Source organism: Paralichthys olivaceus, chromosome 6 (genome assembly GCF_024713975.1).
Source record: "Paralichthys olivaceus isolate ysfri-2021 chromosome 6, ASM2471397v2, whole genome shotgun sequence".
In the NCBI taxonomy this organism is placed as follows: Eukaryota; Metazoa; Chordata; class Actinopteri; order Pleuronectiformes; family Paralichthyidae; genus Paralichthys; species Paralichthys olivaceus.
The window spans coordinates 1,976,284-2,002,815 of NC_091098.1; the positions used below are offsets into that span (position 1 = coordinate 1,976,284).

Consider the following 26,532-nt stretch of genomic DNA (forward strand, 5'->3'; position numbering starts at 1 on the left):
TTTATTACAAATTCAACAGGCAAAACCATTTACAACATCAACAATGTAAGATAAAGAAAAGGTTAAATATACATAAATATGCACGAACAAAAATCGTAAGTGAGACAATTAAAAAATAGAATTCATCTTAAGAAAAATGAATAAATCAAATGGAGTTTGATGAAATGATTTTAGAAAAATTCTAATTTTCTCTCAGTGATGAGACCAAATGTAATTTCACAAAAGGTTAAAGCTGGCAGCGATCCACATGATGAGACTCAGTATGAACCATGCTCAGTCTACTGGGTGCATTGTCGTCAGGCACCTCGTGGTGGCGGTAGCGCTCCGTACAACCTGTAGGAGAGTCAGAAGAAGCGGAGTAAAAGGTTGTTCTTCCGCTTCCGGGTCAAACTGTCTTCACAAGTAGCCACAATGTTGACCCGACTGTCACGGCTCGGCCCTGCTCTCCCCCGGTTACTCGCTCGTCCGCCGGCTCGGTTCGTCTCTCAGTCCAAACCGAGCGGTGCCGCCGGTTCTCCCGCCGTGACGGAGCTGCACCCCGCGGTGGACCAGGGTGGACACGGCGAGGTCAGCCAGTACGTCAAGGTGAGTCCCTCTCAGCTCCTCTCCATGAAGTGTGTGGGACACAGGCTGACATGTACACAATGCTTCCCCAGCTGACACGCACCATGTTCGGTCACACTGCACAGCACAGGGCCGCTGTATCTCTGTGGCTGTTGAGTCAAACGGCTGAAATAATGTGTGAGAACGTCTCATGTGCACACACTCACTCTGATCCCAGGACGTTTACCAGCATTCAGTGTGTGTTTGATATTACTATTTTCTGAGACTGAGCCTATAAATGAAGAAAAACAAATAACCTTGGCCTGGTAGCTTTTCAACACAGTCCTAGAATGAACTCAATCTGTGGGTAGACATGCTGTTGGAGCCAATGATGTGCTCCTACAGTCATACATGGCTGGAGTTCGGTGGAGGACAGTGAAGACAGCAGTCCTTGTGTACTCTGTGTATATACTGGTCATGGTACAGCACTTCTGATCAGAGCTGGAGCCTCCATCCTTCATGAATGTGGGGAGGCCCAGTGGTCGACAGTTCACAGGAAGAGACTAACATGCACTAACATGAACATGTTCCTGAATCAGCCACCAAAACAAAGAACAGAACACACAGAGGGACTTCACCCTCTGCTCAGGACACTCAGTCACTCCACTGTATCTTTACACAGAAGACTCTGTTTGGCCGCTGTATCTATGTTTATATTCTCACAGATAAAACATTTAACGTACAAAAAATACTTTTTTAAGAGGAGTTGAAAGTGACTGTAATTAACAAGGCTCACACATTAAAGTAAGTTCACAAATAAAATTAGGTAAAAGAGCATCAGCAAATCCACATATGATAGTTAGATAAACATACTTTATTGATCCCAATTTGGGAAATTATTGTATCACAGCAGCAGTTGAAGAGCATTTCACAAAGAGTAAAGAACAAAAAGCTAAATACAAGAGACGACAAAAGAGACAAGGTGCAAAAATTGCTGTATTTGTTTGGACTAAAGTAATATATATGGCTATAATCTGTGCAGTAAAAATATATATCAATATAATATGTGCAAAAGAAAATAAATAAATGAGTGTATTGTTAAGGGCCCAAAAAGTGCAGCATCAAGTTTGGTGCAATTTGAACACACTTTTAATAACCACATGACCAGCACTCTGTAGCAGCGGTGTCTGGGACTAATCAGCGCAAGTGACATTGTCAATCACAACACAACAGCCCATCATGACAACAACTGATCTTCCAGTTTGGGGTTCTGCATGCAGACTCAAGTTTAGCTTTGAATACAGTCTGCAGGTCACTTTACTGTTTCACAAAGAAAGCTGCATCTGTAGGATTTTCCCCATATCTTTATCCAAGAGCGTGAACTTTCAGTTTGAAAGCAGAAATGCTTCCACTCAAAACCCTGCACTCACAACATTTTTCCAGAAGTGCGGAATCAATAAATCAATGAATATCTGCAGCTTTAATATATTTTCCAAATGAAATCTCAAAGTGGTGTCTGCAAGTGTGCAGACTTAATGAATTGTGGCTGAGGTCAGCACTCTCAGGGGGGGGGGCCTTGTTTGCACTTGCAGCTTCCACCATTGGAAATGATCTCGACAGACCAATTGTTGGACCATCTTCATTCTGCTGTGTTTAAACTCTAATCACATGTCTAACAACAACTACACAGATAGTGTTTGTGAGTAGAAGTGAATTTGGATTTGAGTAAAGGGAAACTACTTTTATTATTTATTATTCTCTCCCAGCAGATTTGTGTGGGGGGTCAGGGGGGTGCAGACTGCAACAGTCAGCCTGTGATAGAGTGTCTTATTTCATTATAAAGTAGATACGAAAGTTGGAGTTTTAAGCTCAGCCTGTAGTCATGGCATAAAGCCTCTTCATTCTCACAGGCTGAAATGTGTTGCTCTGTTTTTTTGTCAGAATCCAGATTACCATGGCTTCTCCAGTGATCCTGTGGTGGATGTGTGGAATATGAGGGTGGCCTTCTTCTTTGGCATCTCAGTGACTCTTGTGATCGGAGCAGCATTTGTCCACTATTTACCAGACCATGGGTGAGTCTCCCATTCGTTCTGTTATCTTATCTTCTGTTATATTTCCCATGCCACAAGGGTAGTAGTGACAACTGAGGTTTCCACTCAGGACAGAGGAAAGATCTCGTGCTTTTCTTTCAGTTATGTTTTTGCATATCAGCTAACTGTACAGATTTCAAAGCAGTCTAACATAATATAGAATAAATATGTAATGGCAGCCTTGAGTTCCTTGAAAAGAAATATGTAATATATAATAATATTAGAATTATTATTATTGTTATGGTTATTACAACAACAGTTGAACAACGGCACAGGTTACAGCTGAATCCACCCATGGATAAAAGAGCTCAAAGAAAATCTACATAGTTTATTTTTTTGGGATTTAGGCAGATGAAGTGATGCACCCATGATGCCTAGTGCCTACTGTACAAGCCTGTGTGGACAGTGCTATGATCTGGGGTTGCTGCAGTTGGTCATGTCTAGGTTCAGCAACATTATGTGCCCAAAGAATGAGGTCAGCTGACCACCTGAGTATACTCAATGACCAGGTTATTCCATCAATGGATTTTTCCCTGGCACGGGCATATTCCAAGATGACAATGCAAGGATTCATCGGGCTCAAATTGTGAAAGAGTGGTTCAGGGAGCATGAGACAACATTTTCACACATGGATTGGCCACCACAGAGGCCAGACCTTAACCCCATTGAGAATCTTCTGGATGTGTTGGAGAAGGCTTTGCGCAGTGGGCCGACTCTCCCATCATCAATACAAGATCTTGGTGAAAAATAAATGCACTTGATGGAAATAAATCTTGTGACATTGCAGAAGCTTATCGAAACAATGCAACAGCAAATGCCGTAATCAAAGCTAAAGGGCAGTCCAACGAAATATTAGAGTGTGTGACCTTTTTTTTTGGTGGCGACTTTTTTTTGGGCCAGGCGGTGTATTATAATAGAACAAGCTTCTTATTGTTGACAGAACAAGGGGTAACAACAACATCTTTACCATTGACTTTTCCAATAACTAAAAAAGCAAATCAACCACAAGCTGGGGGGTTATCATTAGTATGCTCTGCAGCTCCTCCCCTTTAGTGGGAATCTTATCTTTTTGTTTTCAAACCACTGAGTCCAGATGACGCAGATGAACCTGATTTTCAGCTTTTTGTGGCGTTGTTCTGCTAGTGGCTGAAAATACAGTTCATCTTTCTACAGTTGTAGATATACAAGTTTCCTTTTCTGTCCTTCTCACTCCCTTTACTCCCTGACTGTATCTCCTGTGTGAATGTTCCAGAATGCGGCAGTGGGCCAGAAGGGAGGCAGAGCGTGTGATCCAGCAGAAAGAGCAGGAGGGTCTTCCTCTCATAGATGAGAACTATTACGACCCAAACAAGATCATTCTTCCGTCTGCTGGAAAGGAGTAGGATGCCCATCATCCACCTTCTGTGTTTCATAATTATTGTATCACTCTATAATAAATGATATTAGTTATTAAGTTGTGTAATTGTTGTGTGTGGACAAAGAGTTTGAACAAATATTTTTATTGTTGTCCTAATCATTTATTAAAGCTGAATCTGAAATAAATGTTTTGATGCCCACTAATAAACAGTTTCCAGTGCACAGTGCACATTTTGATCTATTTAAAAAAAGGAGCAGATTCCCAGCCTTACAAATAACTTATCATATTTAAGGATTCTCCAATTCCAAAGTTCGTTTGTTTTTCCTTTTGTTATGCGTTCAGCTAGGGTGGGCTAAAATGTTCCTACATTTCTGACCTGAATCTGTCAGGGATCTAAAATCTTGGGTTGTTAATTATTATCTCAAGCTTAATAAACTTGCCTTTGACTATTAACACTTTTAATTTGATCATAATTGGACTAAAACAGTTATGGCACACTTGCAGTTTGGTTTAATACAAAATATTTGAAAATATACAGTTTGCCCTAATATTTACTCAAATAATATTTAGTGATTAACATTTTATATAGAGTTAATTGTTAATAGTAAAAAAAGGTTTTGTTGCAGTAGTAAAGACGTGAGAGCTCAACATTCTGCTCCTGCTGTGGAGGCAGAGAGTTGTAGTTGAGATATCATGATGTGAGATGGTGATCTTAGTTTTAGAGTCGTTACAGCCTCCATAAAATCTCATAGTGATCCCACTGACTGTGTCTAAGATCATGTTTGACATTGATGAGTTTTCACTTCTGGTCTTTGAGCAGTTTATGAATCCATCTGCCACATTGAAGCACAGTGAGGGGAGGAGAACCAGGTTCAACAGTTAGCAAAATTATTCAGTTTGAACAGAACAAAGCTTTATAAATTGATGTAAATCCATCACCTATGAAACTAAGAACACAAAAGTATTACATTTACAATAATTATGTAATGATAAACTTTGTAGAGTTTGAACCAGCAGCCTTCCAGTCCGATGTCCCTAGAGATAAACAAGTTAGTAGTAACTCCCGTTTTAGCCTTTGATTGACTAATGGATTGCTTTTAAAAATACGAAATACATAGATACACACACACACCTTTATATTGAAGGGGAATACTTAACGTTCAGTGATTAAACAAATATAAGAAAGTAAGAAAACAAAAACGTTCATAACCAATACTTAAAGAACCTAAGGGTTTAATGTGTATTCAGGTGATTCTACACCAATAAAAACACAATTAATAATTAAAGGCCGCCACAAACTGGACCTCCAAAAGGGGGACATAAAGAATTAAATTAAAAAACATACATCCATTTAAATGTTTCTTGCACAGTGCATTATTTTAAATAGTAAAGAATTTAGAATAATTTACAAACCATTCAACAGAGGGCTTAAAATGTCTCCTTTTACTGCAAAGAATATATTTACCCATAAGGATTATATCATGTTAACCACATCAGAGACCAATGAATTTAGATTTTTCAAATAAAAAAGAATATGGGAAAATATAATGATCGGAAGGTTGTATACTTTGAGTGATAGCCAGATTTTAATATCCAGCCAAGATTTGTTAGAAACAGGGCATAGTTAAAGATTTGTTACTCTATGATGAAATGCAGCAGCCTTAAGGGTACAGTGTGTAGAATTTAGTGATATCTAGTGTTGAAATTGCATGTTGCAGCTGAACACCCCTCACCTCACCCTCTCCTTCCAAACATGAAAAAGAACCTGTGGTAGCTTCAGTTGTCATAAAAACTCAAAAGGTGTTTAGTTTGTCCAGTCTGGACTAATGTAAAAAACATGGCGGCCTCCATAGAGAGGACCTCAATGTAAATATAAAGTATTTAAATATAAAGAGCCTTATCTGGAGTAAAGAAAACTAAAATTCATACACTTAGATGAAACAAACTAGAGAAAACATCATGAGGATCATTCTACATTAAATTTCTGCCAAATAGTTCCCTTTCATCTAAATCTCACACACTGGACCTTTAAATTTAAAAAAAAATGCTGCACCGTGTCTCTGCTCTCCGCCTGCACATGAACGCAGCACAGGGACGGTGTTGCAACGCGCATGCGCACCGAGCTGAGAGCGGGAAGCTGGAGCCAATTCCTGCCTTTACATCACATGTCTTAGTGACGTGAAGACCATGCGTGGTCCTGGTCGTGTGTTTGGGACGTGAGGACTCCCGTCCTGACTGAAGGGTCTGTTTTTCTGAATGTGAGCCGCGGTCACTGGTTCCTGTTGGGGAAGCGTTAGTTGGAGACTCGAGATGCCGACACTGAGTGTGAATGGAGTCACGGTGAATTTCCCCTTCCCTCCGTATGACTGTCAGAAGGTCTACATGAACAAAGTGATCGAGTGTCTTCAGACGGTAAGAAGTCAACAGCTGCCAATGACAGCAACCGCACCGCAGTACTGCGAGGCGGCTCTGCACCTGACCGGCGGCTGCCATGGTGATCAGCTGGACGCACAGTCACACTGATTGATAGTCAGTCAGTCAAACGAGCAGATGGTCCACTTCAAAATGAAGTTGGATCGTGCTCTGTTAGTGGCTCATCATGTTGTACATCCTCCTATGTGAGTAACGTTTTATGATGTGGGTGTAGTTATTGTACTACAACGATAAACGTCCAGCACAACACACATCAGAGCAAAAGGGCTGTTTGACCAGTAAAGCTCTGTTGTTTCTATGTCGATATCTGCAGCTCTGTGGATCAACACTTCTCTGGAAGTAGCAGATTAATGAATTTGGGGAGAATTTCAGTCCTTGTTCTACCATCTGATAGTAACATCTGTAAATAGTTTTTAAAAAAATCATTGCTTTGGCAGAAACTCTCTCTCCGAGGATTCATCCAGTGCTAATCTGTGTTTGTTGCAGAGAACGAACGGGGCTCTGGAGAGTCCCACAGGCACTGGTAAAACCTTGTGTTTGCTGTGCGCCACCTTGGCCTGGAGGGACCACTTCAAGGACACCATCTCTGCCCGCAAGATAGCTCAGAAGCTGGATGGGGAGATGTTCACACACACACCTCTGTCATCCTGGGGATCGGCTGCTACAGACGGTGACACACCAAGTATGTTCATATCACTGATGTGAATCGACGTATGTTCCAATGAGAATTGTAGCTCTTTTTACAAATGTCCATGCCCATTGTTATCGTTTCAACTCCCAGCTTCAGTACTTTGTGGAGCATCATTTTGCCTTCATAACTTCTAATAAGCATATTCTGTATAAGTGCTGACAAGCTTCTTACACCTCTACTGGAATCTTTGCCCATTCTTCACATGCACAAGCCTTTAGCTCAATGATTTTTAATTGCTTCTGTGCAGTAACTGCCTTCTATAAATCCCATCAAATATGTTTAATGAGATTTAAATCCAGGGACTTAGAAGGTCACTTCAGAAACCTGTACTATGAAGCAGGATTTGTGGTTATCGTGGTAACTTAAGTTTTACTTCAGGGTTTTCAGTCCTATGAAGCTCCTTCACTTTGCATCGGGGTAAATCACCATGGTAACTAATGCTGAATGGCTAACCTGAAAACCTGAGACGTGAGATAAAACATCAACCCTTTATAAAAAAGGGGGGAGTCCCGTGGAGCTGATCTGGATTGTTAGAGTCTCTGAGGAGGACAAGGGTCTTCAGAGACGATTTAGATTCTCATCAGAGAGAATGATAAACCTTTGTCAGCTGCTGGAGCCAAACATAAGGAGCAAAGTGCCCACAGTATCACAGACTGTCTGCATCACTCTTTACTGTTCTTTACTTAAAGTGTGTGTCAAACTAAAACTAATTATAGAGGCCGCATCATGAAACATTTCATCTCTCATCAGGAGGCTTCTTCAGCTCCACAGGTCTTGTTAGAAAAGAACAGATTCATATCTCATGGCCCCCGAGTTATTTATCTTCCACCTCCTATCTCCCACACATTGTTAACGTCCTGATCTTGTCATTTTTATTTATTTTCCGCAAATCTCATAACCAACCCTTCAAGTGCGATGAAATCATTTCCTCCGTCAGCATTTGTGAAAGCTCCTTAGTTCTATCCATGACCGCAACTCACCACCATCATGGGGTGCAGTTTATACAAGTATCACACCTTAAGGAGTGTTTTAAAGAGTTCCCAAATGCTTAATTATGCGGTAACTCAGGTTAAGGCCATACAAACTTTGGTTTTTGGTTGGTAAACCTGAGGTCTGGAGATGATTCTGAATTCTGAATCCATCTCTCATTCTATAAACAAAGCTGTTCTCTAGATATATGATTTGGACGTTTGGCAGTTAAACTCTTGATTCACGTAACTCTGAAACCAAATGTAATTAATGTGTCATTATGTTCCAGCCTACTACACTGACGTCCCCAAGATCATATATGCGTCCAGGACACATTCTCAGCTGGCACAGGTCATGAGTGAGTTAAAGAACACTTCATACAGGTAACCTGTCTTACCAGAACAAGATGTGAGAAATGTTCTTTTCTTTACATATCATGTCATGTGTTTGTCATGTAGTTTTAGTATTTCCACACTTTGCTGTTTATTTCTCTGATTCAGCTGCATCACAGACAAGCTGAGCTCTTAGTATTGGGCAATTTCCCTTTCTATCACTGTACCCATATGTCTGTTTTAGGCCAAAGGTGTGTGTGCTGGGGTCAAGAGAGCAGCTATGTATCAACCAGGAAGTGATGCGTCAAGAGAGCAACCATGTCAAGGTAATCAGACTACCCCTCTGCTTTGTTCTAGTTGCCATGTCAGATGAATTTTCTTTAAGATGCTGACATAAAGTCTCTATTTTATATTTAGTATGGTATTTTAAATTGTGACTGTTAGCTCTGTAGGAATGTCCTGATTCCACAGTCTGTACTGTGTGAGCATGTGTTGCTACTTAAAAGACGCAGAAGATTAGACACAAAAATTGATGCAAACTGAACCAGTCTTCATAGATTTAATACAAATTTTATGGGTTTTTCAGGTCCATATGTGCAGAGGAAAAGTCTCCACCAGGTCATGTATCTACTACAATAATGTTGAAGGTAATGGTTTAACACTCGGAAGAGCTTTAAACAGTAGATGCCCACAGTGGAAAAAAAACTAAATAAAAATAACTCGGTGTCTTACACATAGAAGAAATGGACGAAAATGTCAAGAGAGTCTTTGGTGATAAAAGCTGATGTCGATGTGCTGTAAACAAAAACATGTGATCTCTGCAGCTCCTACTGCATTGGTCATTTGTGAAACAAAAACTTGCTGAGACATCCTCCGGAGATCATGTCTGAAAACAGCTTTCATGACCGTATCGAACAAGTGACTGTCACAGTTATTATTATGTATAAAAGTGTATTGTGGAAAATCGAACCTGTCTAAATGTTTGTCTGGGTATATGTAATATGTCTAGTCTAGTCATGATATAGCACCTGTTGTTAAATGCCGTTCGTGACCCTTGCACATTATATGTATGTTTTCATCTTTAGAGAAGAGCACTGACAGAGACTTGGTGAACTCTATCCTTGATGTGGAAGACTTGGTCAAATTTGGCAACAAAGAGAGGTAAGAATTATCTTTTCTTCTTCACTGACTTGTCGGTCTCCCCAGCCAATTTCTCAGCTCATGTACACCAAATATTACAATGCTTTTCGTATCCTGATTGTGTCCAGATCTGATCCAGTTTTTATCCTGATTAATAACACAGCAGGAGATTCTAGCCTGCAACAGATGCAGAAATAAAAAAATCAAAAAGAAAACAAATATCTCAGGACGAAAAAGACAAAGACGTCAAGAGAGCTTTTGGTGATTAGGAGCTGACCCTCGGAAAGAAAAAATGCAATCTCTGCAGCGTAACTACATCCCTGCTTTGCCTTCTGCCACACCCCTCACCTGAATGCTCGAGACTTCTGTGTTGTTGTGTTCATGTGTGAAAGGCAAACTCTGGAGAAAGTCCAGACCAAATGATGTAGCTGTCCTCGGGAATGTGTGAAAACGGCGTTAGTTATCCAGCAATCTAAATACTACTGTTGCTGCCTGAGGATGAAATGTTGGTGTAATGTTCTTGTGCTGCAGCTTTGTTGTATTGCTTCAGGGATTATAAGGTCTTTTTTCTTCTGCTCTTTTTTTCCAGGGTCTGTCCTTACTACCTCTCACGTTCCTTGAAGCAGCAAGCAGATCTCATTTTTATGCCTTACAATTACCTGCTGGATCCAAAGGTGAGCTGCCGCATTTTCTGACTCGCTTCTGCACAATTTCTTTTTTCCTTAAAATCACGGCTTTAAAAATCAATGTTATGGTACATCAACTTAAAATAGGAAGAATAGTGTGTGTGAGAGAGGGAGAGAGTATTAATTCGTACATCATTTCTGTTCACAAAGACAAATGATGTTCCGAGGCAGTTGGACTATACAGATACTTATCAAAGTGTTTGGTGACAGTAAAGTGCATTAACATAGACTTTAATTTGATAATTGACCCCTAATAATGAATGTGGTTATTCTGTCCTCTCCCTTTGCTCTACAGAGCCGTAGAGCCCACAATATTGAGCTGAATGGAGCTGTGGTCATTTTCGATGAAGCTCATAATGTGGTAAGAGCTTCTTCACTTCATTAACACTTCACTCGATTGTATTTGAGCACCAGTAGTGACTGACTGAGTGTTTGATTATAGGCCATCTCACAGCCTCCCTGATCTCTCTCTAAAAACTCTGTATTTAACATGTCCGTAGTCAATCTCAGAGATGTGAATTATGATGCTCTTCCGGAAATACTTAGTGTGAGGAATGAAAAAAGAGGTTTTGAGCCAGAAGTGTGAAGGTCACATACTTTCATACCCAGCTTTGAAAAGTTACAATATATGTGTGATGCTTCCATAAACAGAAATGGTGATTCAAACATTTTAAACAAGTATTTGTGTGAAGTTGACTTAGGGTGCAGATATGCATCCTTATCAAAGGCTACAACAGCAATGTTTATGGTTCAGTGCACCAACCAGAGAGCCTGAAATAATCCAGTAACATAGTGTTTCATCTGAGTGGAAGTTGCAGCCTCTTGAGCCCACATGGGAGAAATTATTCATGGGCATAGTGACAGATTTGACCTGGGGTTCTCCTACAGGGCAGAGGATCCACCACATGATGTTTTTGTTTTCTGCAGGAAAAAACATGCGAAGAGTCGACGTCATTTGACCTGACTCCCTATGATGTAGCTGCTGCCATTAATGCTGTGGACAGGCTGCTGGTGGAGAAGGCTACAGAAGCCAGCCACACAGATTCTGTCAATGAAAACTTCAATGTAGAATCCCTCAACTCTGGTTAGAACGCTTATTTATCTCATTGACGTCACACTTAAAGTGTGGCATTAATGATATTTGATTGACAAATGGCTTCAATAATATTTGAATTATTATTATTAACAAATCAATTCATGTTGTGAGTTTTCTGCTTGTTATATTTTTTCTTTCAGGTTTAAAAATAGATTTAACCACCGTTGCAAAAATCAAACGTAAGTATTCTTTAAGATATAAATAAACACAATCCTTGTTTGGTGTTTACCACAATTATCTCATGAACTAGGTTTGACTGCACATTAATCCTCTGCTCTGTGGGGTTTCTGTCTGCTCTTACAGAGATTCTATTGGATCTGGAAGCTGCCATTGATTCCTATGATGTTCCAAGTGAAAAAGGCATCACTAAACCTGGAATGTACGTCAAAATGTGGGATACTGAACAGATTGCAACATTTTTGCTTTTCTAAAAGCGTCAAGTATAATTGATCATCCTCTCTGGCATCTGCTTTCATCTAACAACTTATATGGACATTTCCTCTTCCCAGGTGTAAGATTTATCAACATATTGTTTTATATCAGTCTGATGATTAACATGAGAGTCATATGAGAAAGATTAGTCATAATTAATTGTCTTATTTACCTCAGTAATCATAAATCATAAATACAGCTCTGCCCTCAAAGTTTAGCTTTGTACTGTATTAGAAACATAAAGTTGTGGATTCTGATGTTATTATTATGAGACTCTATTTTACATTTCTTGACCATAGGAAGTTAGATATTATATATTGTAAAAAGAAAGGAGTTAGAAGGACATTTAAAGTGGTTCAAAAATATTATCCATTGCAACAACACTCCAGTGGATATCTGCCTTTTGACTTGCCACCTCTCCTTCTCTGTCTCAGCTTCATCTATGAGCTGTTAGAGAGAGCTCACCTGACCTACAGCAGCAAGACAGCAGTCCATGAAGCTCTGGAGCAGATCAGTGGATACTTAGCTGGGCGTCAGTATGGATTCATTTCTACTTATTGCTTACAAGATGACATGTAACTACATTTTTCCCTGTCTACCAAGAGATACATCTTTTACCTATGGAGTTTGTTTTGCACCAATATCTGTAATATGCTTTGGTCATGAGCCATACTCATGTAGTAAGCTGTTTTCAGGCAGGAACCCCAGAGAATATTGGCACAATTTGGTCCAGACTTCCTCTGGAGGATGCCTTTCACATATGACCAACACAGCAGGAGATTCTCTGCTATATAGTATTTGGAGGGTTCAGGTGAGGGGGGGTGTAGCTGGCAGAGGCTGGATGTAACTGTTAAGTCTGCTACTGACTCTTTTCACCAAATTCTCTTGACATCTTCGAAGGTGTCTTCTACGTGAATGGCACTCTTTTTCATCCTGAGATATTTCTTTTCTTTTTTTATGCCTCTGCATCGGCAACAGCCAGTGGCTAGTCGAGGCAGAGCCTCTCACTCGAACATTTAGGTTTTCACTGGAGTATGACCTGTGATTCTCTGGAGTTCAGTGCATGCCTGAAAGAATCTTATGTCCATATCACACAGATTTTTTCAATACAATTACAAATGTGCAGTAGTTGATATGATAAACAGATGAGATCTCATCTTGTTTCTCTTCAGAGACAGGAATATTCTTGAACACCAATGGACTGCAGAAGCTGGCTGATATCATACAGGTATGCTACATAATTAAGTTAAAGGAATCGTTGAAGGTTCGGGGACAAATCTATTGTCTGCTCATTATCTGAACTGTGGATTTATCTACCAAGGTCTTGACTTTATTATGTAAAGGGCATTGAGATCATTTATGTTGTACTTTGGCGCTGTACAAATGAAGTTGAATAGAATTGTTTCTGTAAAGAATGCTCAAGCATCAGTTCTTTAGTTGATTTGAATATTTTCTGGAAAATGTAAATAAGCACATTACCAGATTTACTGCTAAATAGCAGAACCCGTTGTTGATCCATTGCATACACAGCAGTTGGTTTTCTTCCTGTCTTTTTCTTGTAGCTGGTGTTCCATGGTGAGCCATCAGAAAAGGACAGACAGCAGCAGATGCAGTTGAACACCACTCATTTTAAGGTGCGTGTCCATCAGAAGCCATGAACAGGCAGGAAGTGATTTTGCATCTCAACACACTTGTTCTTTATGCAGTGACATCAGCTGAGATATCAATGTGTTTGGCTCAGGTTCACATTCACAGAGACACCAACTCTCACAGGAAAAAACAGAGCTCTGATGTGTGGGCGGCATCCTCATCAAAGAAACAAGGTAATGAAATGACCTTCATTCCTCATCGACGCTCACAGAACTAAACTCTGGTTTTCCACAATACATCATCTTTAACTTGCTTTGAAATAATTCATGGCCATTTTAAACCTTCTGTGTGGATATCTGAACCATGAACCCTGCTGACCTTGTTCAGGTTGCTTCACTGTCCTGCCTCTACTCTGAGCGAACCTGCTTAAATGGTTCTTTTGTGTACCTTGTAGGCAATATTCTGAGTTACTGGTGCTTCTCTCCTGGATTCAGCATGCAGGATCTGGTGAACCAAGGGGTTCGCTGCATCATTCTGACCAGTGGAACCCTCTCACCTCTGTCCTCATTCACCTCTGAGATGAGGATGTAAGCTACCTCCTACTCGTTGCCTCCCAAAGCTGGATTTATGTACAATTATGCAACCAACACTACAGACTGGGGCCCAAAGTCAACAGCTACATAATAAAGGGACCGCAAATCTGATTGACAAACTCAACAAAGTGGATTTAGTTCCTTTGTAGTGTAATTTTCATCTCTGCATGCTCTTAGGATTGTGATGTCCTTCTGTCTGTTTACACACTTAACCTTAGTAATCAATCATTTAGTTGTATTGGCAGCAGGAAAGCCTTGATCTCGATCTCAGTGTGTTTTTGCTGTTGCTGCAGAGAGTTCCCAGTGTGTCTGGAGAACGGCCATGTCATTGAGCGGGACCAGATATTTGTTAGCGTCATTGAACGAGGCCCAGATGGCGAGCAGTTGAGTTCAGCGTTTGACAGAAGGTTAGTGTTTCCTCCTACAGAAAAAGCTTCTACACTTTCAATCACATATACATACATAGAAGAGACTCTAGAGTTAAATAAAAAACCTTCCCTTTTTTATTATAGAATAATGATATTGCTTATCTATCAAATATATTGCAAACAAAGCTCCTAATGTTTCTTTCTGTTGCCAGGTTTGTTCCTGAAAATATGGCATCTTTAGGCAAAACTGTTGGTAAGATCAAACAATATATATCTTTATTCTACCACGTTTCTCAGGATGAGAACATTGTTTGTTTAGAAAAAGTATCATACATCAAATATTTAGACTTCATCCTTTCTGTCGATATGGTCTCATGGATGTGTTTCCTGTTGTGTTCTCTCCTTAGCCAACATGAGCCGTGTAGTTCCTCATGGTCTCTTAGTGTTTTTCCCCTCCTTCCCCCTTATGGAAAAAACACTGGACTTCTGGAGGGTGAGTGGAAATCTAGCAATAAGGAAACACAAGACTGTATGATATCTGAATTGAAAGTTATCATGTTAAATTTGCTGCTGCTGTGTTTTCTCTCATCAGGCTAACGGACATGCAGATCGTATTGAAAGCATAAAGCCTATGTTTGTTGAACCTAAAGGAAAGGGCACCTTTACTGAGGTATGTGTGTCTTTTGCATGTCTCGCAGTATTTCACGAGCTTTCCTTATGGAACTGGTTAATTTCCCGATAGCAGAGTGATAACAACTCATGCCTTAAAGTAACCTCAAATATATTTTATAAAAATGAATAGTGTTGTTTTCAATCTAGGTTTTTTGGGGAATTCATACCCCATTGAACTCTAATTCTCTATCTTCTTTTAAATCCTTTCCTAAAATTTTTCTTTTCATTCAAGCTTTTATAAACGATTGACAGTGGCTGTTATTTACCCTGGCAAACCCTATTTTACTGTTTTATTTTCTCTGCTCATGTTTAATTGTTTTATTCTTATTGTTTTTTTCCTTGTAAAGCACTTTGCAACTTAAAGTTTTTTATTTTTTTATTTCTCTCTGTTCGTAGGTTATTGATGGATATTACAATAAAGTCCGTGATCCAGCATCCAAAGGGGGAAGCTTCTTTGCTGTGTGTCGAGGGAAGGTGAGGTTTTTGTGTGTCCATGAAGTCCGTAAAAATGTTTCAGAATATGCTCGTATGCACGTACACTGGTCATGTGCCGGATTATAAAAAAAGGCAGATTGTCTGCTCTGCAGTTTTTTTCTTAGTTGTTTCTTATAGTCAATTAGGAACTATAATGGTGAAAAAGAAGAGCATAGATTGGTTTTCTTAGAATGATTAGGTAGAACTGTTACTGATAATTTCACCACTGGTACTGGAGTTGTCACCAATAAGAATCAATCAGGAAGTGACGTATTCAGAAACAGATGGAGCCTTCTGTCTGTACTCACTTCTTCTTAAAGCTTTTGGATTCTGACTAAAAAAGTGAAATAAAATGAAGGTGAAATGAAGAAGTTCCAATGTAAACATGGGGGGTAGTGTATCAAACAGTATCTATAAGCAAGGCAAACACAGGACATGAGGAAGTCATTTTTAAAAATCACGGAACCTTTTGAGAAGACACTTTCCGAGTTGGTATAAACTACAGGCATCTCTATGATCTTACTTCACCTGTTCACAGGGACAAACAATTCACAGCATGGCAGCTTTTGCCTCTTTCTAAAGACACACTATCACAACCTCCTCCACTGTCACTGTACTGTTTTTCTCAGAAACTGTCAACTCTGCACTGCCCTCTAGTGGATATATTACTTAACAATGATGCCAACGTGAAGAACTCATGAAAATATAATGGCAGCATTAATGAGCCTTAAGACACAGCCTTGTGCAGCCATTATGGACGTAGCCTGACTTGACATCAGCAACTCAGAGATTAAAAGCTCAAAGTGCAATGACTAGGGAGACCAATTATGGTCTTAAAAAAATCATAAGCATAGTCAGCCAGATGGTGGGGCTGTAATTAAGAACCCAAGTTGAATCTGATTGGCTTGAAATTTGAAGCAAGTCCTGCTCAGTGTGCTCAACCAAAAAAAATCCTCTTGGACCATAAAAGTCCACACAATGAGTATGATTGTATGTTTAATTTGCCCTGAGCTAGGACAAGATAAAAAACACACATAGCAAGTGCATATGACTTGAAACTGGCACAGACATCTCAATATTTTTTTAACATAAATTTGCATTATCCAGTTAAAAACTTTTTGTCAGGCTGTGTCGGGGCATGTGAACATTAAACATAACATGTAATGAGACGTATCGCTCACCTGTGCAGTTTGTATAACAATAAATACATTCTGGGAACAGTCCGTGTGCTGTTTGCATTGTCTCTATAATAAGTAGCTAGAGGTTTCTTTTTCCCCACTCAGCTGTCTCTCACCAAAAATAATGACACTTGCATCATTCAGTTGTCATTTCCTTTCATATGAGATGGAACAATACACTAATGAGTCCCTCTCACTGCATTTCTGTAAATGTATTCCTGTATCAGGCTAGTGAAGGTCTGGATTTTGCAGACACCTTTGGTCGGGGTGTCATCATCACAGGCCTTCCCTTCCCTCCAATGATGGACCCTCGAGTCAAGTTGAAGATGCAGTTCTTGGATGAGATGAGCCGGAAAAGAGCTCCTGGGATAAAGGTGAGGAAAACTGCTCAGCGTTTGACTTAAAATGCCCCATGACCATAGTTGTTGTTATATTTGTCTGCGTGTGTATATATAATGTGTGTGTGCTCGGACAGTACCTGTCTGGGCAGGAGTGGTACAGACAGCAGGCTTTCAGAGCTGTGAACCAGGCTGTGGGTAGAGTTATTCGCCATAAGGACGACTATGGAGCCATCTTCCTGTGCGATCACAGGTCAGTCATCAGTAACAAGTCTATACTATTACCTACACTGAGATACTGAGGTCCTCATGCAAGTTGTAATTATGTTAAGTTAACTGGAATGTCTTTGGGAACAAAATTCATTCCTGAAGAAATCAACATTAGTGTCAAAATATTCCAACGAGTAAAAATGTTTAAAAATTTGAATCATTACATCAATTAAATTTGTTCGAATTTTTTTTTTTTTAAAGAGAAAAGTCAGTTGGGGTAACCATGACAACATGACTATGTGACACTATAACAGAAGCACACATGACACTATACAACTCTTTTCACAGGCTGATAGTGAGCTGAAGCTCATGTGTCTGTTAAGTGCCCCTTTAAATAGTCAAACATTTAACTTTGCTAACATCATTCAGAAAGAATGGGTCAATTAAAAACTAAAATAATGTGACTTCTCCCACAGGTTTAAAAGCTCTGAAGCCCGGGCCCAGCTTCCATCGTGGGTTAGGCCTTATGTGCGTCTGTACGATGGCTTTGGGAATGTGGTCCGTGACGTGTCTCAATTTTTCAGGGTTGCACAGAAATTGGTGAGTCCTGCACCATGCACACAAAACTGCTATGATTCTGACAACTTTGTTGTTGCTGTTATTACTACATAGTCAGTGTAGTGAGGGAGGGGGTGGGGCAGATGGACTATACAGAATACAGTCACTGTAACATTCAATTTCAAGTTGAACAGACATTAATTACAACTCCTGCACCCAGTTAATTTTAGCCCAAAATATCATATACAGTATGTTCAGAAATAATTTCTGTTTTTGTCCAGTAATCAAATACAGATATGGTGCACATTTATTTAGTTATCTTGAAATTATTTTTAATTAATTTATTATTATTAATTATTCTACTTAATACAAAATAAATTGTGCGTTGTTTTTGTAAATCCCCTTTTCCATCCCGTACCAACAGCACAGGAAAAAAACTTTCAGACACGTACTGAACTCTGGAAATCCTCTGGACATTCTTCAGAGGAACTATTTCTGTGAACCAAATGTCTGAGTGACAAGTGGGGGTGGTGATAACGTTTCTAACACACAACAGACAAAAAGAAAAAAAATATCTCCGGATTAAAAAGCGGAGACTGTGGAGAAAGTCCGGACATCCTCTAGAGTTCGTGTCTGAAGAGTCACACTCCCTTGTCCCTTGTCACATAAAGAACCTTTGATACGATCAGTTCAAACTGAATTTTGATGAAGCACATTGATTTAAATCTATTTTATTTTTAACTAACTATGATTTTAGTTTTAGTTTAGTTTCACTGAGGTTTCTAAAATTGAAAGTCATTACCCTGACAACTGTCCTTATTGCCTATGTGCATTTAATTGTCACAAGTAGTTACCACTCTCCAGAATGAAGAGTGTTCCAGTTAAAACTGACCATCCCTGACTGACTGTAACAAATACAGTGGATAACATAATCAGCATATAGTAGTATGTCTTGTATTTGTGCGATCCTCCCTTAAATGCATATTCAATGACAGAGACACTCACTAAAGTAACATGTAATCTATGACTCTGAGCTCCTGCACCTGATTGATACATAACGTACTGCATGTATGGGGGAATGCAGAATGCAGCTCATCTGCACTGAAGGGCAGGAACAAAAGCCTCATTGTATCTGACCTGCCTGTGTGTTGGCAGTTAATTTGAGTTGATTTTGAGTTTAAATTGACTGAGTGTTTGTGTTTGACTGTGCCAGAGGCCTGTAGTAGAGAAGAAGACTGCTGCAGAGAAATGTAGCACAGAGTGTCTATCAGACGCTCAGTCCTCTGGCTTCACTTCCTGCACATCCACCCAAAGCTCCCATACACAGAAGGCCAAGGTATTGGACAACCACCTTCCCAGCCTGAAGAGGAGGAGGCTCAGTGAGTATGAATATAAAGGCAGGGTTCCCATGAGAAGTTAGTCCTTCATGTGTTGTAAGTTGTAACCTGTTGTCTGGTCTTTGTGTGTCAGATGAAAACACTGGAGCTACTCGGATGACCAGAATCTGTATTGAGTATGAGTGTGAGGTGCAGGAGAGTCAGAGGAGACCAGCCAACCTGTTGGACGCCCTGGAGCGTGGGGACGTCCACGACGGAGAGGACGCTGATGCTGCCGTGGGAGAGGAGAAGGTAGTGTGTGTGTACTGTGAGACACAGTGACCTGTCCTACAAGTCAATAGCTGTTCTCTGTTTAGACCCTGTTCAGCCCTGTTTCAGGTTATCCAATCACAAGTGGGAAGCTGGAAGTACAAGTTTGAACATACCCAAGATGCATTGAGGATACAAATAAAGGATGCAAATTCTTTGCATTGAAGCTTAATTGAATCTATTTAACTGTACTACTCTACAATTTGTATTATTTTTTGTTTTTTTGTTTTTGCATGTCAGAAAATGTTCAGAAAACCATATGGCACTCAAATACAGTAAATAGGTTTAGTTTGCAATTAACAGAAATGTTGAATGTATGTCTAAAAAGGAAACTTGTCAGTCTTTTTTTCCTCTTAAGTATATTTACTTTTGCTATTTATGAAGGCAAACGTGTTTTTTTTTATCTGATTACTCAATTAATCAGTGGAATACGCTATAGCTCAATTATTAAAATAATCGATAGCTGCAGTCCTAGTGTGAACTTGAATATGTACTGGGATACATTGCAGGACCAGCTACTAAGCAAAAGAGAGTCCTGTGTACACAATAACTTGTGGTCAATTTCTTGTTCAATTCAACTTTTGGTTGTTGGTTTGCAGGTCAGCACAGTTATTACTGATGTATGTCACTTTCTGAAACAACAATGGAAAAATACACTTATCTGATATTTTATTACACTTCTGTTGAATTGTGTATTTTTCTTTTGAAGGCAAACCATTTGTCCACACTCTCTATTCAACATGACAAGAGGATGGAAGATGAAATGCGGGGAGGAAAACGTAAAATCAAATTGGTCCAAGAGCAGGTACATGTTGAGTTTTTTTTCCACAGATCTGTTCAACCCGCTTAGCTGCTGTGCAGCAAGAGCATGAAGCCCAATATACATGTGTTGAGTATAAAGTAAGATTTTCTAACAAGTGAAAATCAGTGCTGAATTGCCTCCTTCGTAGACAGGGGTGTAAGGATGTTTGCGCCATCCACGGTTCCACTGCACTGTGAGGGATTTGTCAATATTTCTTCTCATACAGAAGAAACTTTCAACTCTATGCATGAGGATTTAGACATGTCTACTGAATTGGCAAATGGCGTGTTTGTGTCTGTGCTTGTTTGTGTGCGTGCGTGCACTGCAATCAACACTGATGTTTGTCAGCCAGACCCTGTAGATTGGATTTATTCCATATTTACTACAGGTGGCGCTCTGCCCACCCACCTTTAATTGGTGAAGTGATCTTTTAAAAGTGAGAGGAGGTGAAATTAATTTTTTGATACCATTTCTAATTTAATCACTTATTCATAATTATTAGGTGAAATATTTAATAATCTCTTCATCTCATCATGTGTTTTTACTATTTTTAAAGGGGAGTCTGAAGTCTGTTGACGGTTGGCTGAATTGTGATTAGAAAAATTACTCATCCCCTGAAACCCTGAAGTCAGTTGTAGAATGTCCAACAAAATCATCCTGAGGATGGAATGAAAACTATTGAAAATATTGTTCATTATAATTCTTCTTTTAATGTATCAGTTGAGTGGCCTGTCCATGTGTGTCTGTTGGTGTAATGCGATGGTGGGAGTATTTCTGAGGACCTGATCACATGCACTTAAACAAACCAACACAAGCTTTTCAGGGAGACGCATGCAGTAATGTGGCTCCTTCATTCTTATGACTCTTTGTGTTAACAATACACAATGTATAGTGTGCATGTCACACCGATTCACAGGAAGGAGATTCAACTGTATGCATTTTTGTCCAATTCTCTTTTTTTTTTTAGAAATACTAATATATTTTAAGTTGGTTACAGTGTATTTAATTTTTACGCGACTATTTGATGTTTGATTACAAATATTCTGTGATAAATCTAAATATTTATTGTTGCTGTATCTTTGTTTGTTTCTGTAAAAGAAAAATCCAGTTGACCATCACATTGTGTGTATTTTTCTCCATCTATGAAGAAAACCAGCGTGTCAGAGGATGCGTGTGGGGAAAGTAGAGCAGGCAGAGCTAAGACGTTTCTGGCAGAGATGAAGAAGTCACTGAGCCAGGTCAACTTTGATCGCATTGTGCAGGCGCTGCAGACCTACAAGAAGACAGACAACCTGGATGTCCTGCTCACTGAGACAGCTGTCTTAACTGAGGACACCAACACTCACAGTCTGCTCCGCGGTAAGTCTTCTGCTGTACTCAACAGTAAAGCGCCCTCTCTAACACTCACCTTGTCTCTTTACTGAACTTCACATTGTGGTAGATTACAAGAAGCAATACTTTTTCAATTCAATTTTATTTGTATAGTGCCAAATCATAATATACATTATCTCAAGGCACTTTACATAGAAGTTCAAGACCTTAAAATTGTATTAAATATAGAGAAACCCAACAGTTCTTACAATGAGCAGCACTTTGGCGACTGGAGGAAAAACTCCCGGTGGGTGGCCATCTGCCTCGACCGGTTGGGGTGAGCAGAGAAAAGTGGGGAGGAGAGGAGAGATGGGGGAAAAGAGGGGAGAGAAGAGAGAGTGATAGTGGGGAGGGGGGAGGAGGGGGAGAGAGAGAGGCGAGAGAGACCGGGAACACTTCAGCACCATCAGGTATTAGATCTGATTAGTTAAAATGTAAACAACAGTGTAAAGACATTTAATTATTATTGATAACAGGCACAATTCATATCATAATTAATTACTGAGATGTAATTAATAATGATAATAATGGTAAAAGTTGTCCTGAGGTTCCGGGGTCAGAGATATCTGCAATGAGAGAGAAAGAGAGAGAGAGAGACTATGGGAGAACAAAGTGACATCATTGACATGTATTAAAATAAATAAATGAATGAATGTGGGGGGGCAGAGAGACAGAGAGAAGTGGAGAGATCCTCAGTGCATGATGGGAGTTCCCCCAGCAGTCTAGACCTATAGCAGCATAACTAAGTGATGGTTCAGGACTCACCTGATCCAGAACTAACTATAGGCTTTATCAAAGAGGAATGTTTTAAGTTTAAATGCAGAGATGGTGTCTGCCTCCTGAACCCAGAGTGGGAGCTGGTTCCACAGGAGAGGAGTCTGTGTGATTATGTATTTTTCTTTAAAGCACTTCGACAGGGCGTCAGCTCTTATCCTCAAAAGCTCTCTTAACATCATCAGTGTCCTCTACATGTGTGGGACCACTTTTTCATGTAGAGATATTTGCTTTTACTTTTGCATCTGTCAACATCAACACACCCTCTCACCTCATTAATCCTTTGGAGGATCTCCTGCTGCGTGCTCACATCCTCTGGACTTTGTGTGAACGTTCGCTCTGCTCTTCTCCCAAACTAAACAGGTCCTAACACGTCACATCACGCAATTCTCGATCTCCAACTGCCTCCAGTTCATCTCATCTAAGAACCACCCTCACGAGGCTTACAACCAATCAAATGACACAATTGACAGCCTGTGACTGACATCAGTCAAATTAAACAAACATAATCGATGACGTTTTTTCTTCAGCACACGCTACCAAGGTTTTTGGTAGATATATTATTCACCTGCGCAGAGGTTGCCCTTTGTTCATGTGACGCCAACACATCAGATTTGAACACAGGCGGAGAAATAAAATGTCAAAGTTCAGAATTGAAATTTAAATCTTCTCATGATTGGCTTCAGATTTTTTTAACAGGTAATTCTTTAGTCTAAAAATCCAAACATCAGATTTTGACTACACTTAGAAGTTAATTCCGACTGTTCAACATGTTGTATGTTTGATGAACCCATTTTCCTTCTCTTGATATATACAAATTATCAAGATTTAAAATGAAGCACAGTAATAGTGATATGTACAATATAGTTCACTGGATTTTTTTTCCTCACCAGTTGATTCTGACGGAGCCTCTGTGTTGCAGGCTTCTACCAGTTCGTTCGGCCACATCACAAGAAGAGGTTTGATGAGAGGTGTGTGGAGCTGACAGGACAGGGCTGCGGATACAAACCTGACCACTCACTGTCAAAGGATGAGAAGAAAGTGTTGATACTGCAGACTGGTACGGATCACTCAACCCATCGCTCTCCTCTGCGTGTCAACAAACGTGTCTGACAGTATTAAACAAAACTGGCACGCTCAAACAAAATCATTGAGCAATTCTTTCAGTTCATTCTGTTAATTCTGAAATTTGTGTCATTGGGAGACAGAAGGTTGTTTTTCGAAAAAGATCAAGAAGTTACTAAAACAAAGTGTCGTTATCTCACTTTAGTGTAAAAAGTTGTGTCACAATACTAATAACTATTTGTTTGAATAGTTATAGTTTATATGTAAGTCCTCATTCCAGCTCCTGTGTCTATGTTATAAATAATTTCAGTCGTTTTTCTTTTCTCCAGAGTAGCCACTACTAATACTTTTTTCTGCTTGATCATTCTTAATCAATACAGTCAGAACAGCTCTGTTTCATTGCATATGATGGAGAGCTCATCTGTCTTGTTTTCTACCAGCCACAGACCATCAGCCTGCTGTGAGTCTGTCCTCCACCAGTGGGACGTCTACCTGCAGGCAGCTTAATACAGAGCACCTCAACAAAGGGGGACCTCACTTAAACCAGCAAGGATTAAGAGAATCTGCGACTGGTAGGACATCCTTTAACCTCTGATGCTGTGTCCGCTACACAATGATTCGTTCATCTCTTCACTCTCAATCTGACAGAAAAAGATTCCGGAAAAAAAAAAAGTATCTTTTTATTTGGAAAGGCACATTTCCATCACATACATTATTTACATATTATACATATATTTTTTCCATATTGCCCTCCTTGGGATTTTCTTTTATGAACCACTAATTATTATTATTAATTATTATTATTCAAAATAACAAAACAGAACAGAACAGAACAGGGGAGCACACCAATCAAATGACAATCAAAACATCAGAGAGGGCAGGTTCACACCAAGCACAAGTACAGTCAATAGAGTTTGCTTTTCATACATGAACAATGCAGCACTTAAGACACATACTGAGACCCCACACACATGCACATGCACACACACTTGCTCGCAGACTTAATACTAGGGGGTCAGACAGAGTTTGCAGAGACTCTCTCTTTGGATATTTGCTTTCACACATACAGCCCCTTCTGAGTTCTGTGCATATCTGAAAACAGCTTCAATGTGCTGAATGAATGTGTCACTAAGCATTAGATAAGCTCCAGCCCCCTTTCTTGTGTTCTTCAGCTTCTGCTCCGAAGAAAGACGTCCACGCTGCTTTTCTGGCTGATGTGAAAAAAGCCCTGGGAGCAGAAAAATCAGCTGAGCTCTTTCGGACCATTCACAGCTACAAGAAGACGGACAACTATGAACAGTTGGTGACCACAGTGGTGAGCTTATTTACAGAGAGAGACGAGGACTTCAACCTTCTAGTCCGTAAGTTCTAACAAATGACCGCATACTTTGACTGTAAATCAGTTTAAATGTTTGATTCAGCGGTTCTCACTGTTCATTTTCATATTTCTTTCATGTTTTATTCATTAAGGATTTGGCATGTTTATTCGCCCCCACCATAAGAAGCAGTACAAAGAGATGGTGGATGCTCTGAAAGGTCAGCCAGTGTGAACTGCTGATGTTCCTACTGTGAATGAAGACCTGCAGAGGAAAGGTATATTACACAAACACTGATATTTATATACTTTGGGGAGCAACAGAGAAGTTGATAACCAGCTTCATAGAACTGATTATTAGGACGATCAATGGTGGATTCAATTCAATTCAATTCAATTTTATTTATATAGCGCCAATTCATAATTTACATTATCTCAAGGCACTTTACATTTAAAGGTCAAGACCTTAAAACAATATTAACATAGAGAAACCCAACAGTTCCCACAATGAGCAAGCACAGGCGACTGTGGAGAGGAAAAAGTCCCTCATTAACAGGGAGAAACCTCTGGCAGAACCAGGCTCAATGTGGGCGGTCATCTGCCTCGACCGGTTGGGGTGAGGAAAGAAAAGTAAGGGGGGAGGAAAGGAGAGATGGGTGGAAAGCGGGGGAGAGAGAGAGACCGGGAACAATTGGGCACCAATCACTATCAGGGCTGACTATAACAATAACAATGTGGTGATCTACAACAGGATTAGATATATTAATGAATTACTGAGTTATTTTAATTAATGCTAACAATGTCGATGGTAGTCGTTGTTGTCCTGCAGTCCCGGTGCCGGAGTTATCTGAAACGAGAGAGAGAGAAGAGCCAGAGGGACTATGGGAGGACAAAGTGACACTTTGACATGATGACATGTTAAAACTAATAAATAAATAAATAAACAGGTGTGGGGGGGCAGAGAGAAAGAGAGACAGAGGGAAGTGAAGAAGTGCTCAGTGCATGATGGGAGGTCCCCCAGCAGTCTAAACCTATAGCAGCACAACTAAGGGATGGTTCAGGACTCACCTGATCCAGTCCTAACTATGCTCACACATTGCAGGTATTTCTCTTTTCTTACAGCTTTTAACTCCCTCACACTCAACAAAACAGCACTGTTAGGTGCTCACAGAACAATACTGTCTTTTTCATGTAGCCTTACAATTCCTTTGCAATTTCTTTGCAGCTTGTCACCTCCTTTGAGAATTGGAGGCAAGATTGTTTCCTCAGGCAGCCACAGAGCTGTTAATGAAATGTTCCTTCTGGCAAGCTGAGCTCTGTTTAGTGGCAGTGACTCCTCTGAACACTGCAGCTGGATGTGTTGTGGTTAGGAAGACCTGTACATCTCAGACTGAGTAGACGAACCAGAGATACTTTTGGATTCAACATCATTTTGAAGTGACGCCTGTAACTCCTGACGACGCTCGACAGCAGAGGCCATGATCCTGTTTTCTCCTCCATCTGCCCAACAATGAAGTAGAGTAGATCACTAATTTAAAAGGTGTTTTGAAACATGGGCTGTAAAGGTTTAGAATTTAATAAAGTAAAGCAGACTGTCTACTGACACTAGGTCTTATAATAATGTCATTAAAGGTGAACTTGTGATATGTGGTGGCAATTTCTGTGAATCAAGCACTCAGTCACACACTTGTCTTTCTTTAAGTATAATTCAGCATCTGCAGATGTACTCAGTACAATCACCTGAATGACGTGTACAAATGAGCAAAGAACGGAGGGGGAGTCTGTGTCTTTTTACTCACAGGCCCCCTA

At 40.0% G+C, this 26,532-nt stretch overlaps 2 protein-coding genes across 3 annotated transcripts; both read left to right on the forward strand.

The window, feature by feature from the left end:
- Positions 1-343: 343 nt before the first annotated feature.
- On the forward strand, positions 344-4,086 carry ndufb11 (NADH:ubiquinone oxidoreductase subunit B11). Its single transcript, XM_020088957.2, has 3 exons — positions 344-585; positions 2,485-2,615; positions 3,886-4,086. Exons 1-3 carry the CDS (start codon positions 412-414, stop codon positions 4,013-4,015), a joined length of 435 nt encoding a protein of 144 aa, XP_019944516.1. The 5' UTR covers positions 344-411; the 3' UTR covers positions 4,016-4,086.
- A 2,031-nt stretch (positions 4,087-6,117) lies between these two features.
- On the forward strand, positions 6,118-26,369 carry rtel1 (regulator of telomere elongation helicase 1). Of its 2 annotated transcripts, none has more exons than XM_069526180.1 (33): positions 6,118-6,402; positions 6,910-7,105; positions 8,373-8,466; positions 8,660-8,741; positions 9,002-9,062; positions 9,501-9,576; positions 10,145-10,229; positions 10,537-10,602; positions 11,169-11,325; positions 11,478-11,516; positions 11,641-11,716; positions 12,204-12,301; positions 12,942-12,997; positions 13,332-13,403; positions 13,511-13,592; positions 13,814-13,946; positions 14,246-14,359; positions 14,533-14,573; positions 14,728-14,813; positions 14,913-14,990; positions 15,389-15,466; positions 16,872-17,018; positions 17,120-17,235; positions 17,669-17,792; positions 18,964-19,129; positions 19,221-19,378; positions 20,106-20,201; positions 21,347-21,557; positions 23,266-23,403; positions 23,849-23,980; positions 24,581-24,769; positions 24,879-25,001; positions 25,949-26,369. In XM_069526180.1, exons 1-32 carry the CDS (start codon positions 6,301-6,303, stop codon positions 24,956-24,958), a joined length of 3,429 nt encoding a protein of 1,142 aa, XP_069382281.1. In that variant the 5' UTR covers positions 6,118-6,300; the 3' UTR covers positions 24,959-25,001; positions 25,949-26,369. The 2 variants fall into 2 exon arrangements, with proteins under 2 accessions (XP_069382281.1, XP_069382282.1); XM_069526181.1 differs by lacking the exon at positions 6,118-6,402 and adding an exon at positions 6,588-6,608.
- The last annotated feature ends 163 nt before the right edge of the window (positions 26,370-26,532 follow it).